Below are 14,152 nucleotides of genomic sequence, written 5' to 3'. Positions count from 1 at the left end.
TTAGTTAAATGACATGGGTTGTGACTTAGGCAGGTCAAACGATATGGACCTTGATTTAGCCCTTGTATCGATTATTGATTACTAGTTCAACATTGCATGGTCTTTAATTTGCGATTGTTACCGTGTTAAATTGAATTTGATTTATTGTGAATGCCACAATATAATTATGGAAACCAAAAACCCAAAATGGGATGGATTAAAGATGATATTGTGAAGATGAAAATGATCGTGGGAAAGAGATAAAGAAAGTTTAATTCTTATCTAATTCTTCTCATTTTCTCTGTCTATCGATCACCAAACTTAAACTTATACTTATAACGGAGCCTAAAAAGGCTGCTTTCCGCTTATGAGGCTGATGATGGTATAGTACATCATAGTATAAATCCAACGTTATTATGAAAATAGTAAACAAACATGAACTTACGTATACTTGTGACATCCTTTATAAAACTTTAAACTACGATCCTTGAGCAATTCAGCATTTTCTTCCAAGCACTCAAGCTGTTTGCATCAACAAAATTTACAATTCAAACTAAAATTTGAGCAACAAAAAGATGTCAAGACATACATAAATTTACTTTTTTTTTAAATGTTAGAAAGTTTGTAAAATACAAAAAAATATTGCAAAATGAGTAGACTAGATAATGTAATGGTTTTATTTCATGATACGTAACATATTGTATCAATACTTACTCCGTCCTTTAAGAAGAATTATTTCTCATGGTCTTGCTCGTAGGGACTCTAACCTACCCACGATTTTATATATAAAAAACTTACTCCATCCTTCCCTATAAACATTTGTCAAAATTGGATATTCTAATCAGATCTTCATACTTTCAAGAATAGGCGTTGTAGCTGTTGATCCTATGAACTTTAAGTATAGTGGGAATAAAGAATTACATCTAATAGACAAAGTGTTGTTATATAATATAAGTTTATAACAAGTGTTTTAGAAAAAAAAACACAAATCATTGAAGTAAAGAGACATAAGATTGTTTGTATAGACGCTGCTTGTGTAACGCAATCAAATGTTGTGCATTGTGTTGCTTTAGGAGGCAGTAGCTACTTCATGTGGCGCAACGTCTTTGTTTCGTGACGATAGCTTGTCAAATCAATGATTTGTTTCACGAAGCTTTGCGTTCTTACGTCAATGGTGATTTATTCATATTATAATAATATAGGATTACATGAAAATTCAGGACATAAGACATTTGTACAATCCGGTTTTTTAATTTAAGAAACTCTTCTGGTCATTTGTTTATACTCGAATATATAAAGTATCAAGGAATAATATTCCTCTGCAATCATTCTTGATCACAACCGTAAATCAATTATATGGCATTAGTTTAATCACATTATACTAAGTGGTAATGTGATTGATTGTATCTCATGGAAAATTTCCACCATCAAAACCCAAGACCTTTGTGCAGAAAATATACAAGAGGAAAATTTGCAATCGCTTTCAATTTATTATCAAGTTTTTCGAATGACTTAGGCGTCACAAACCAATCTTCACAACATTCCTCAGTTGGCATTCATCTAGAGCAAGACGTCCTTAATTGCCGTACACAAAGGCTTCTACAATTTAATCTTGCAATTGTAGTGTAATTTTCATGGTATTATATTTCTAGTAATCTCACTACTATCTCCTCTCTCACGTGCAATCTTGACCATTTCTTTCCCATTTCTAATAGTGGTTGTTCGGCAAATATTAGTTGATTGTTGATTGTTGATTGTTGATATATATAATGGGCTTGTTTAATCAATTAGAAGTTTGGATGTTTTTATTGTCTTTTAAACCAGCTGAATATAGTTATTCAATAACATAATTAAAAATCTCTGTGAATTTTTAACTCAAACTCCATGCTCAATCAAATTCAATTGCACGAACAAAAAAAAAATCTTTAACAAATCCCCAACAAAACGCAGAATAAGGTAGGCCGAGGAAGAGGAATTCTAGGTGATAGTCAAACCCAAAATGACAGGACCTAAAAATATAATAAAATACTTGAGATTGTTAAATTTTGCAAGGGGTTGAAAAAAAAGAACCTGAGTCTTAAACATGGGAGAATCATCAAGGTTTAAAAAATTCGTTTTTGAGTCATCGCTCATTTTTTTCTGCAAAACATTATTCAAAACAAATAAAAATAATTTATATAATTTCAATAAAAAAAACCACAAATGAACATCAAAATAGAAATTCATAAATAAGTGAAAAAAATAATATACCCAATGAAGTTAGCCGTATCATTAATAAAAAAAACACTTGTTTTATTGTCCTGTCCCACCTCAATTCTAGAAAATTGTTGATTATGATGAAAAATCAAAATCTAAAAAATGCTCAATGAGAAAGAAAAAATAGCATTAATTTATTTGTTTTCCAATTATATACTTCTACTTTTTATTTATCTAATTAAGAAGTCAATGAGATTAGATTAGATATTACAACTTAAAATGATTAAACATATGAATAAAATGGAGAATTATTTGTCAAACCATAAAATAGAATTAAAATTTGATAGAGGAGCGTGTTAAAAGGATGACTTCTTATGCTTAATTAGGATGACACTTTAAATTACTATTATTATTATTTTTTGAAATTTATATTTTGTATTTATAAACTATAACAATACTATTGAGAAAAAATAAATTTGATACTATTCACTATCTATTTTATTACAACTTACCAAGATAGATATTGCTTTCACCATTTTACTTAAATCATAACTTAGAGAGATTTTTAGTTAAAACTTAACAAAAAATAAATAAAAAAGTACAATTTAAGATGATTAGAAAGATCAAATAAGATAGTGAATTTTGCCATATCAGAAAATTAACTTACAATGAGAGAGAGGTGTGTTAATTAGATGACTTATCTTCCTTGATTAGGATGAGGCTTTTTAAACTTATATTAAGGTAATATAATAGTTTATTTATTAGTTAATATTCACTTTGTTTCTTTGAATTTGCATCAAATGATTCAAATACGTAAAAAAAAATATTATCTTATATAATACAAAATTCAAAGTGATAGATATATTATGTGTAATTAATAATAATAAATTAAAAAAAAATTATTTTTGAGATTTTCATATTTAAAAATCACTTACTGCTCCGTGCTTTTGAATTTGTCCGTTTATACTATTTTTTAATGAGCTGGGACAAATTCCAAAAGGCAAAGGGAGTAATAATAATGTGTCGAACTTTTAAAAAGAAATCTTTCTCAAATGGAGAAATCATTTTTTTTACATAAGATTTTGAATACCATTAAAATTTAAATGCAAACACAAACAATCTCATTATCACCATTGTTACCAACCATTTCACCAGCAGACTCATAATAAAGCTTTAACATAAGAAACACATAATCCTCTGTCCCTTAGAATTTGCTAGTTCTTTATAAGTAAGCTTAACTAGCATATTTGCACTAGTCCGATACGTCAAATCTGGAAAACACAACTCACATCCTATGTTCAGTTCCAATAATCCCAGCATCTATGAATGCCTATGAATTACAAAACTGTGCAAATGAAAAACTGTTTAATTGTTAGAACATGCCAATGCTATCAGAATAACCATGGAAGCAAAAGGATCGGCTATAAAATTACATTTAGTGTCCAACTATCGGATCTTGGGAGCGAGCCAGAATCGCACCAATCTGATTAGTGTGCTCATCTCCAGAGCCTACTCATGAAGCCTCTTGCTTTCTTCATCCTGTTCTCAAGTGAAGGAAACTCGATCATGTTATAAGCAAGATCGAGAACGATTGGATTCCTTGGGATTGCTTGGAAAGCTAGAGGGAAAGCTTCGATACGGGGAGGTACTTTTGTGCTCGAATCACTGACAGCTGGCTCATACACATCGAGCTTCTCAGCAAGGAATTTATCCTGTTGGAACAAAGTCACGTGAGAATATGAGATATACAATACAAAGGAGCACACACAATAAATCTAGGCCAAAGAATATAAAAGGAAACAGCTGATCTTGATTAAAACACATATTGCAAACAACTTAAAATAGAAAATCCTAAACAGTAACAATTATTTGCAAATAACCACAAAAAGACAAAATACATAAGGTAGTGTTTGGCAACATAGAATTCATTTTAAAATAGGGAATTTAATTTTGGTATTCAAAATCTTGAATTGTAAATGACATCCACATACTTGGAATTTGCAAATTTTAATACTTGACCAATTTTACATTGTTATTGGAATTCTATGGAATTGACCCAATTCAACATTTTCAAATTCAAGAATTGCCAAACATAATATTTGGATCAATTCAACATTTGAAAATGAATTCCAAGTTGCCAAACATACAATTATTAAATTAAAATAAACAAAATAAGAAAAAGATAAAATAAAATCTCAAAAGTTTTCCTATAAAATAGGGACGCATAAGGGTGATTTACTATTTTCTTAAATAATTGTTATTTACCTATACATCCTTACTTAAAATGTATCTAAATACAAGTATAGACTTATACACTTGATCCGTATCTGCAACAAGTAGTCCTAATCATATATATATATATATGCCAGTAGATTGACATGCAACATCATGAAAATCAAACAAATAATCTATTTGTTAATGTGACCAATCAATGGCGTGACATCTCATTGAGAAACACAGAAACTTGTAAACTAGTAAAGATCTGAAAGGAACTTTATGGTTTTTTCCATTTCGAAGGGGTGATATATAATTATGTGTGGTTTTTTTATGTTTCGAGGCTGGGAGGAGGGTTACTGTGAAATAAAATGACTTCCAACAACCAATGTTTTCAGAAGACAAACCTTCTTATCTGCCCCTGTCAGAGACAAAGTGGATATCTTTTTGGAAAGATTTTCAGGACCCTTCTGCTCTTCCAAAATTCCTGTAGCATGTTCTATACAGATGTTTGATCTGCACTGTTGATGTAATGTCTTCAACTCTGCCATCAATTCCTGTAATATAAAGAGAGCCTTCTATTACAGCACTACTCATATCAAAAGTAAATAAAGAGTGGTCATCCAGGACAACGAAGTTTGCAAGACATTAATTTTAAATGTCCACCATCAGAATCAAATTGTCCATTCTCGATATAGCCAAAAGATTGCAATTATTTCGTTTTGGATTATAGAGGAGTAAAGAAGAATGGCTCGTAAAAACATTTGCATTTCTTATTTATACGAAGTTGATGACGATGTTTGCAAATTGCAATCAAGGATCAACCGGAAACATCTATGTTATTACAAGGATAAGGTTGTGTACATCCGTCCCCCCAAACCTCACCTAGGCATTGGGGCAATGGTATATTGGGGTTGCATCATTAGAAGTCAAAATCCTTCAATCAGACTCCTTCCTTTTCTTTCATGGGTTATAAGAGAATCACTAGAAAGTTAACCAGAAAAATGTATGCTGCTCTAGTCAGGATAAAACTAAGGTGCATAAATTCAGTCATCTGTAACGCAAATTACATCTCAAGAGTAAAGTGTAAACAATGATGTGTAAACTGACCTGTTCACTGTTTGCCATGCTCTGTAAATTTTGCAATGCATTCTCAGCCAAAGAAAGAGCCCGAGAATATAATGCATATGCTTCAGCTCTCTTTCCTGCTAAACTATAGGATTTTGCCAAGTAAAAGCACCTGTAAAGCAAATAATGGAGCAACATAAAATATTTAGAATCTTGAAAGCTCCAATCCTTCATCAGGACACCTCACAAGAATGGGACATAAACCTCTGAGCACATCCCCCCAACTTAGCATAAACTCAAGTGGCAAACCCAGGGTGTAGTTATTTTATAAAACCTTTCCATGTTTTTGGTCCACAATGAAGATCCCTTCGTCCATACCGTTGAAGCACCCAGTATCAAATGCAAATATTTCAGATAAAATGAAAGGGACAGAGCAACAAAGAAATGCTCAAGATAACACTATCTAGGGAGCAGAATGCACAAGATGTGGTCCCAGATCCAATGCATGTCACATCTATAGTCCATAAAAGGAAAACACAAAAAGCAACAACTTCATGTACTGCTATTTCTTTTTAGCATAGCAAAAACTTCACTGGGTCAAATGATTTTAGCATTTTCCAAAATAATGGGACAAAAATAAGCTCGGAGTCAAAAACACAAACACAACTTTGGTAAAACCACTCACACAACGAATTAATCTCTGTCCATATGAGATTTCTTTACTATGGCAATGGCAATGTTTCCTTTTTATTTTAAAACCCACATGGATGGCCTATGGAAGAGAGAGGGGGGAGAGAGAGAGAGAGAGAGAGAGAGAATTTAAAAAAAATGGAGCAAAATTACATGGACAACCATATTTGAATGTGGAGACTAAGCATCTAACCAGAACAAGATAAAGAGATACTGGGCAGGCAACACCAACAAAAGAGGAATAAACATAAATAATGTCATCATAAAAAGACGGAGTACCTTTCTGCACGGAAAGCTAAACTTTTGAGAGCACATTCCTCAGCAAATGACACTTCCTCTGCTTTCCTATCCCTCCCAGAAGTCACTAAATCAGACAGATCTCCGACATTCTGCAAATAAAACAAAACTGAGCATGATATTTACCATATAGTTTGATCCACTTGAACAATCAAATTACCAAACAGTATCACATAATTTGATCTAGATCTTCCAAAACACGAACAAATTACAATGCTTACTTGTAGTAGAAGATCATACAGGCGAACAAGTTCCTCTGGTTTGGTAACTTTTTCATTTTTGTCATCCCGGTTTCTGCCGAGTTTGCTCTTGGCAATACTGACTAAGAGTAAGTTCCGCTCTATAGTACGCTGTCCAAGGACAGCACTTACAGCTTTATCAAGTCCATTCAACTCATCTTTCACATTTTCAGCACTGCCTGCACTAACCTATGAGACAAAACATTCAGCTAAAAAAATAGACTTTGATACTCTCTTGAGCTCAAACTACAAAAAGACATAAGATAATCAGCTCGGCATTAGAAAGGGTTAATACCAGATCATTGCGAATGCAATTTCTTGCATCATGATACGCAGAAAAAATTTTGTCGAAGATAGCAAGTTTTTTCTCAGAAGACAACGAGTCAGCGGTGGGACCATTAAGATCCTTCTCCAACTCCTGAGCTGCTCACGTGTAAACAAAGAGAAAACTCCAGTAGCTAAGATATCAATTGTAACAATCTGATACTTTGTAGCAAATATGGCAATGAAGGTTCAAAAAAGCAACTGTAGCAGTAAACTACGGAAATGATAATCCACTACACAACAAATGCCTAAAAAAGCAAGCCAAAAATCAATAGTATCATAACTTATACGTACTCATACTCTAAATGAAAAATTGAGAAAGTTCTCGATTCAAAGATGCCATTAATGAGGATGTGTGTATCTTTCATATCTCCCTCTCCAGGTTCTTCACCATTTAAAAATTTTCACATGATCATCTCCTATATACACACGCACACACCATATACAAGGTGTCTTGTTACACTACATGCAAAGTTAATCAAGTGAAACAGAGATTATATCAGAAGTTGGGACTACATACTAGGAAGCTTAAATACAACATGTCAACCAAACACATATACCTACTTTACAAGGGAAATTTATAAGGGAATTCACTTCTTGTGAAATAAATTTCCCAAAAATCATACTTCTTATATGTACCAACCCATATATTGCTTGTACTTCCCAGTTCCCAACCCACAAAGCAAGACATTCCAATCATTTATTGGAAAGCTCAAGGCTCTTGTAGAACCTAAACAGCCTACTCCAAAGATTTCTTGTCACGTCGCAACAAAGGAAAAACAAGTGAAAATGAGAATATACTATTAGTTAGGTAAAACAACAAAATCAAAAACTAGCCTAAATAGGTGTATGCTTTTAAAGCATACAATTAACTATTATCCACATAGAAGACCAGTCTTCTGCGCGAACCTTTGTCTTCCGAATGTAGTTTGCCATCGGATAAATTGGAAATTGAGGATGTTAAGTCAAGCGGCAAAGAAATGATTTACAGAGAGGAACCCTAAAGAAAAGAATCCTCATCCACACTCTATAATCTCAATCATATAGTCTAAACCTCAACAATAGAACACTCCAAAACTCCCAATCATATGGTCAAAATGTTAAAATTCATCTGTTACTTGCCAAAATTATTTCATCTCTTTTAACCACTTCCATCCCCATATGGAATAATTGGCCATCAGTCCATTCCCATTGCCAACAATCTTTCATGAAGAAGTATTCACTTACTGTAGTTTCTAACTTGTTCAAGATTTTCGGAAGTGTGTTTTGTTTAAAGGAAAAGATTTTGAGTTGAATCTTTATTATGGGAAAACTATTCACCTACCAAATTACATTTCCTCTTTCATCAGTTACTTGCTAGAAAATTTAGAAATATAAAGGAGAACGGACATGAATGCAAGTTGATGTAGGGGAGAAATCAGCGAAGTACATCATGCAGTGAAGCGTGGCAATTCTTCTTCAAGAAAATCAATTCACCCTTGTCAAAAACATAATGTTCAACCAAGAAAATTGTTATCTTAACACAATGACCAAACACAGCCTTCATCAAATACATTGCTTCTTCTCTCAAGACAACATGGTTTTGAGACAAAAAAATAGCATTTGAAATTTCCCTTTTTGACAGAAACCCAGAAATTATATATAAGTCCAACTTTTTCTATGATATCAATTGAGCAGAGTTACAAAAAACGATGAGCCACCCATGAAAATTCATCTAAGTTGATCAACCTTCATCTGAATTCATTTTCGAGCTGTATGATCAATATATCAATCTCCATTATAGAAGAGGAAAATGCCAGAGGTGAAAAAAAGATGACACATACACAAAACGCAAACAATAAGGATAAAAACTTTACCAAACTCCATGGAGGTTGTTTGGTATTCTTTAAGGTACAATATCCACTTTAAATCTCAACAAATTACGATTTAGGTGACAATAAGAAGGACTGGGTATAGCAGGGTAACTTTTCCAGGTCACCACTCATAGTGTTGGGAAAGCGCAAGGCTAGATATAGTAGGGTAAGTTTTCCAGGTCACCACTGAAAGTGTTAAAAATATTAATTGAAGAATGTTTCTTTCTACAAACAAAACTAATATACATCCACCAACCTTTTAGAATAGAAACCCTTGTCTTAGGATTAGAAATAGGAAATCTGTGTCCTAGCCAATTGAATTCTGTCATTGAAGCAGCTTGTTGAGATCTTGCCTCAGCCATGACAGCCTGTATGAAAAAGATACAATTAGAAGATATAGCCAATCTACACGCCTGACACCAAATCTATTGATGTAACACGAGTCTGTGCAAGTAAGGTTTTAGCCCAGCTTCATAGGCAATACAAAATAAATCATGTATGTATAAAGTAACAAAGCAAGCGCACTCAAGCACTGCAGTCTGCAACATATTATTAGATATGACTACTAAATTTGTAAGAGCTAAAACAAAAGTGATTGACTATTGAACTTAAGAAAAACCACCAAACAAGTGCTGATACATGTTTCTAAAACATCTAAATGATGGAACAAGTCTATGAAAATATCCTAAAATATACTTTTCATTGTAGAAGCTAAAGGATCAAGGTCATCAACAGGTTGTGTGAACATTATTGTTTTCGTAAACAGTCTGAGTGGTTCAAAATACTAGAAGGAATAGACTTGCCTCCAATTTGGATTTGAAAAGGTCCAGTGCTGGCCCCTCCATTTCACCAATTTGCAGAAGTTCTGAAGCTTGCAGGTTGGACTGGCCAATTTTGTGTAAGCAATACCTAATACTAGGCTCTAGCTCCTCTACACGTTCACGACACAAAAGCTGATTTTCGAGGTCTCCATACTTCCCCAGCTCTTCATAGACCGCCCTGAAATTATGAGACACAAACAAAAATGTTATACTCTGCTTACAAAAACTACCAACGATTATTTTGCTCAATCATACAAAACATGCAGCCTACAGGACTTTTCCAACCAACTAAAAGATATTAGTGAAACACTATTGCATCTTCAGGTTTTACTTAAGTCAATTATATATACGCAGTACACAAAGGATGCAAATACATCATAAAAAAAATAACAGCAGAAAATTTAACATGAACAGAGATGCACCTGGCACTCTTGAAATTTCTTAATGCCATATCCCAATTCTGATCTTGCTCAAACAACAAGTTGCCTTTCATATATGATGCATATGCCTGGCAATGATGAAGAACACATGATCAATTCCAATAGCAATTAGAAGATAATTCAAAAAACCATGTCAGTTATTCACTTGAATAACACAGCTATTACACATACTAAAACATATTACATAACCTCATGAAGCTTTAACAATCCATATTGGGGACTTTATAAATAGCTAAACAACAAATGTCAACACAAGGCAAAACTCAAAGAGAAAATAGGGACAAACAATGGCTTTGATAACTTTGTAATTGTAATATGCTACCTTTTTTTAAGGTGCACCGCAAAATAAGGAAGTATGGGAAAGAATGTAAGTGTACAAAAAAGCCCATGAGTATAAGAGAGTATGTAGTCGCCGTGTGGGTCGCAGTAATGTAAACATAGGTGCCCAAAAAGTGTCCATATACAGAAATACTTCACTTAGTTAGACATTTCTAAAAAGGCAAAACAGCACACAAAATTATTAAAGGAAGAACACTCAAAAAGTAGTTGGGGAGTTTTATTCATTAAACAACATCAAATTGCCTTGCCTTCAACACTCAATTAAGAAAACCAAAAATTTACATAAAAGAAGAAATAAGGTCATCACTTTCTTCATTGGTGTCTCTTCAAATCTTATTTAATGCATGCTCTCTAGCCTATGAACAGCTCACTAAATAAAGATTGAATGGAGCTCAACTAAATATATGGTCAAATGTGAGGATAAAGTAATGTCAGAATTCTACTCGAGAGGCACACTACAATCAAAAATACAAGTCAAACAAAAGAGTAAAGAAACTGAACGAGAGCAAACCTCGGCTTCCAAAGAAGTTCTGGAGTCTCCCTTGATAGCACAAAGTTGCGAGAAAAGGGTGGCCCATTTCCCAGCTTTTCTTAATCTGCCAATCAGATAGATCCGTTGGCGTCCATTTGGTCGTTCTCCTAGTTGTCTTTTTTCCATAGCATGGCTCCATGCTCTTTCAGCAGTATAGAGAAGGATATGGAGAAACCTACGGCATCCAAATACCAGAAACTTCTTTGGTAATGTATCAGCAGGGACATAGCAAGGCACATAATCTTAATTCACCAGTGAAATTCAGATTTTAATCAATTAAGAATACATACCTAACATCAGTAACAGTGCTCTCTGTAATAACTTTCTTGCTGTATTTACCACGCCCATGGGTAAACTTGAGAGATTTATACAGCCTTCTCAAACGAGCAGTACAATAGCGTCTACAATTCAAGTACCCCAATAAATCAACAAAGTCATATCAAGAATACTATGATGCTAAAGAGAAAATTTTCCACCATAATGTAATAAAATTCCAAGCCTAACAATAGTTCATTGTGCTATTCTGATTTCTCAAAAACTAAAAACTGATACTTGAGTAAAAGAATAACATAGATTACTGTTCTCTAAGACCTAAGTTATATGCATAACAAGGTGCATTTGAAAAACATTATGTATGAATGATGAACCTAGCATAAGAAATACTATCTCTATTTTATGCTTATTGTGTATGCGAGTATACGGACTTGGCTCAGGCCACATATGAGCAAAAGCATCACATCAAGGAAAGGAAACCAGCAATTCATGCTCTAAGGGGTCATCAATAGAACGAAGAAGAATACTTTGTGCTAGGCACCCCTTATAATTACATAGACCCAAAAAGACTAAAAATAATACACTAAAAACCCTAATATCAACGATCAACAACACAAGCCAATTTGTGAATTTACTCCTCCCCGGATAATAGCTATACAATGAGCAAATTCAGAAAAACAAAATTTGAAGCTGTATAGAATCAATCAAATCTAAAAGTTCAATTGAACAAATAAGATAGATAATGCAATTACCTATAGCGAGTATAATCACCATGACGGAGCCCATGCTGCATTTGAGCAGATTTCAACAGCTGCAAAACTAACATTATCGCAACAATTCAACCAATAAATCGTGATTACTTGCGTTAATACTTAACAGTCACAAGAACAATTAAGCAACTGCAACAGAAACAAAAGTACCATTGATGGAAAATTTAGGTTGATCGGACTTGTCAATGTCCATGTTCATGGGAGAAGTATCATCGTTTTCTTTCCCCATTCCTTCAATCAAATCTGCAAAGCACTTATCGATCTAACCCTTATTCCGACGAAATCCAAAGGGGAAAATAGTTCCTACATTAAAATCAGAATAAAAAGAAAACGAAATTGGGAAGAAGGGAGTGATAAAATTTACCTTGGTTGAACGATTTTGCTGAACCAAACTCTACAAGACGCCTCCCTCACCCTATAGCTCGACTCGGTCAAATGGCGAGTTTACTGGTTGGCTTTTGTTAAAAAAAATTAAATAAATAAATAAATAAATAAATAAATAAGGTTAAGGGAGTTTGATAGTCATAAATTACCTACATATGGTCGATTCATGTCAATCGATTTGGCAAATGGCTTTTGTAAAGGGGGTTTTAGCTCATGAAAATATTAGTTGATTTGCTACACATAATTGTCATGAATATGTTTAATAAAAGTTAATTGTTGGTTATTGTTGGTTTATTAGAAAAACGTATATCGTTTAAATAAAAGAAACCTACTCATAGAGTTTGTTTTGTAAATGAATATTGTTGAAGTTATACTTCATATTGGCTTGTGTGACTTGATGAAAGTATTGGCTAAAAAGCCCGATGTTCGAGATGTTGTAGGGATATTTGGTAAAATTATTTGTTGGTTGTTCATTATTTATTAGAAAAAAAATTGGCCAAAAGCCAATAAAAAAAGTTGTTAAATTTGGAAATTGATTTTTCTATTATCTTTTTGGTTGATTTTTGAATTTTTATTTTTTGCTGGTTAAAGAGCCAAAAGATGTTTGATAAAATGAGTAGCCTATTATTTTTGGCTTAAAAGTTATTTACCTAATATTTTTTTGCTGTTTGGTCAAACAAAATTTTAAAAAGAAAATAGTGAGCTTGAATAAAGTCATTTGCTAAAATTATTAATTTGCGTGGCTTCATTATACCGTTGAGATATCAACTAGGTGATATGAAAAATTAGTAAGGACCGGATAAAATTATTTTGCACTAAGTCTATTGTTAGTGGTAGGGTTTATCACAAGAAAGATTGTTGGTCGACAGACTTATTTTTGTTATCCAGTCATTCTTACAATAAAGATCCTCTTATTGATTGTATCTGCACAAGTAACATGGAAAAATTGACTCTTAGCTTGGGATGTAAATCAATGCAAAGATGATTGAATGCAATTTGTTTGGTTCGTTCTCAATGAATGCAATTCGGAGAGAAGTTTAATTGAATAGTAAATTTAGTCAAAGTTTTGATACCTTGAAAGTGATAAATGAAAGGGTATTTTTATCTCATAATTTGACCGGAAATCCAAAGGTCCCAATAATATCAAGAAATATTTAATTTGTCCTTGGAACATTATTGTTATCAATTTCGAGGTGGGTCGTTTTCTTGTAGAGTCGGATACAACTTCATACGTGGCAATCTCTCGTTGCCTGTACAAAGGAGCATTAAAAACAAAAAATAACTTTTCTCGTCTTAGGGTGAGCTCTGTGTATTCTTAACAAAAGTGCGTCTTTGCCTACTCATTAAAGTGACTGAAGGACTGTAGCTGGATTATCTCCTTATATAGCTCTCATTTAATGTTTTGTTCTTTAGGAGATTTAAAAGAGATCTTCTCGGATTATAAGTGATGGATTTAGGTCCTTCCTTTCCTCATAATATAAAAATCTTTTCCTAATACAGACATAAAAATCAATATTATTTTTCCTATTGCTTATCAAAAACTGTCCATGCTTCGAAAATTTGACTGAAGAGAAAAGATATCAGGCTTAAGTTGAATAGATAAATTGGACTAATCTCAAAAGTTTAGAAAACTAAGTGACAAAGCCCACACAAAATATGTCTAAAATATTGACTATTGAGTGATCATCACATCAATAATGTTCCATTCTATAGTCTATATCTATACAATGTCA

At 33.1% G+C, this 14,152-nt stretch overlaps 1 protein-coding gene across 3 annotated transcripts; it reads right to left on the bottom strand.

Annotated features, from left to right (window-relative positions):
- Window positions 1–3,308: 3,308 nt before the first annotated feature.
- Window positions 3,309–12,496, bottom strand: LOC130797843 (uncharacterized). Of its 3 annotated transcripts, none has more exons than XM_057660616.1 (14): window positions 12,400–12,496; window positions 12,186–12,278; window positions 12,018–12,084; window positions 11,283–11,393; window positions 10,972–11,167; window positions 10,104–10,189; window positions 9,664–9,859; window positions 9,117–9,228; window positions 6,979–7,106; window positions 6,666–6,872; window positions 6,427–6,536; window positions 5,500–5,629; window positions 4,797–4,946; window positions 3,309–3,887 (listed from the first exon to the last, which is right to left on the bottom strand). In XM_057660616.1, the coding sequence occupies exons 2-14, from the start codon at window positions 12,262–12,264 to the stop codon at window positions 3,672–3,674; spliced, it is 1,788 nt and encodes a 595-aa protein (XP_057516599.1). In that variant the 5' UTR covers window positions 12,265–12,278; window positions 12,400–12,496; the 3' UTR covers window positions 3,309–3,671. The 3 variants fall into 3 exon arrangements, with proteins under 3 accessions (XP_057516599.1, XP_057516600.1, XP_057516601.1); XM_057660617.1 differs by having other exon boundaries at window positions 12,186–12,303; window positions 12,400–12,488; XM_057660618.1 differs by having other exon boundaries at window positions 12,186–12,297; window positions 12,400–12,422.
- Window positions 12,497–14,152: the final 1,656 nt, after the last annotated feature.

Source organism: Amaranthus tricolor, chromosome 13, assembly GCF_026212465.1.
Source record: "Amaranthus tricolor cultivar Red isolate AtriRed21 chromosome 13, ASM2621246v1, whole genome shotgun sequence".
In the NCBI taxonomy this organism is placed as follows: Eukaryota; Viridiplantae; Streptophyta; class Magnoliopsida; order Caryophyllales; family Amaranthaceae; genus Amaranthus; species Amaranthus tricolor.
This window is presented reverse-complemented; position numbering and strand designations above follow the sequence as displayed.

Coding starts and splice junctions, on each gene's coding strand:
- LOC130797843 (XM_057660616.1), bottom strand. CDS start 12,264: ATGGGGAAAGAAAACGATGATACTTCTCCCATGAACATGGACATTGAC. Junction 11,168..11,282: donor AGCACTGTTACTGATGTTAG/GTATGTATTCTT, acceptor TGGATGCCGTAG/GTTTCTCCATATCCTTCTCT. Junction 5,630..6,426: donor TTAGCTTTCCGTGCAGAAAG/GTACTCCGTCTT, acceptor TTTGCTTTACAG/GTGCTTTTACTTGGCAAAAT.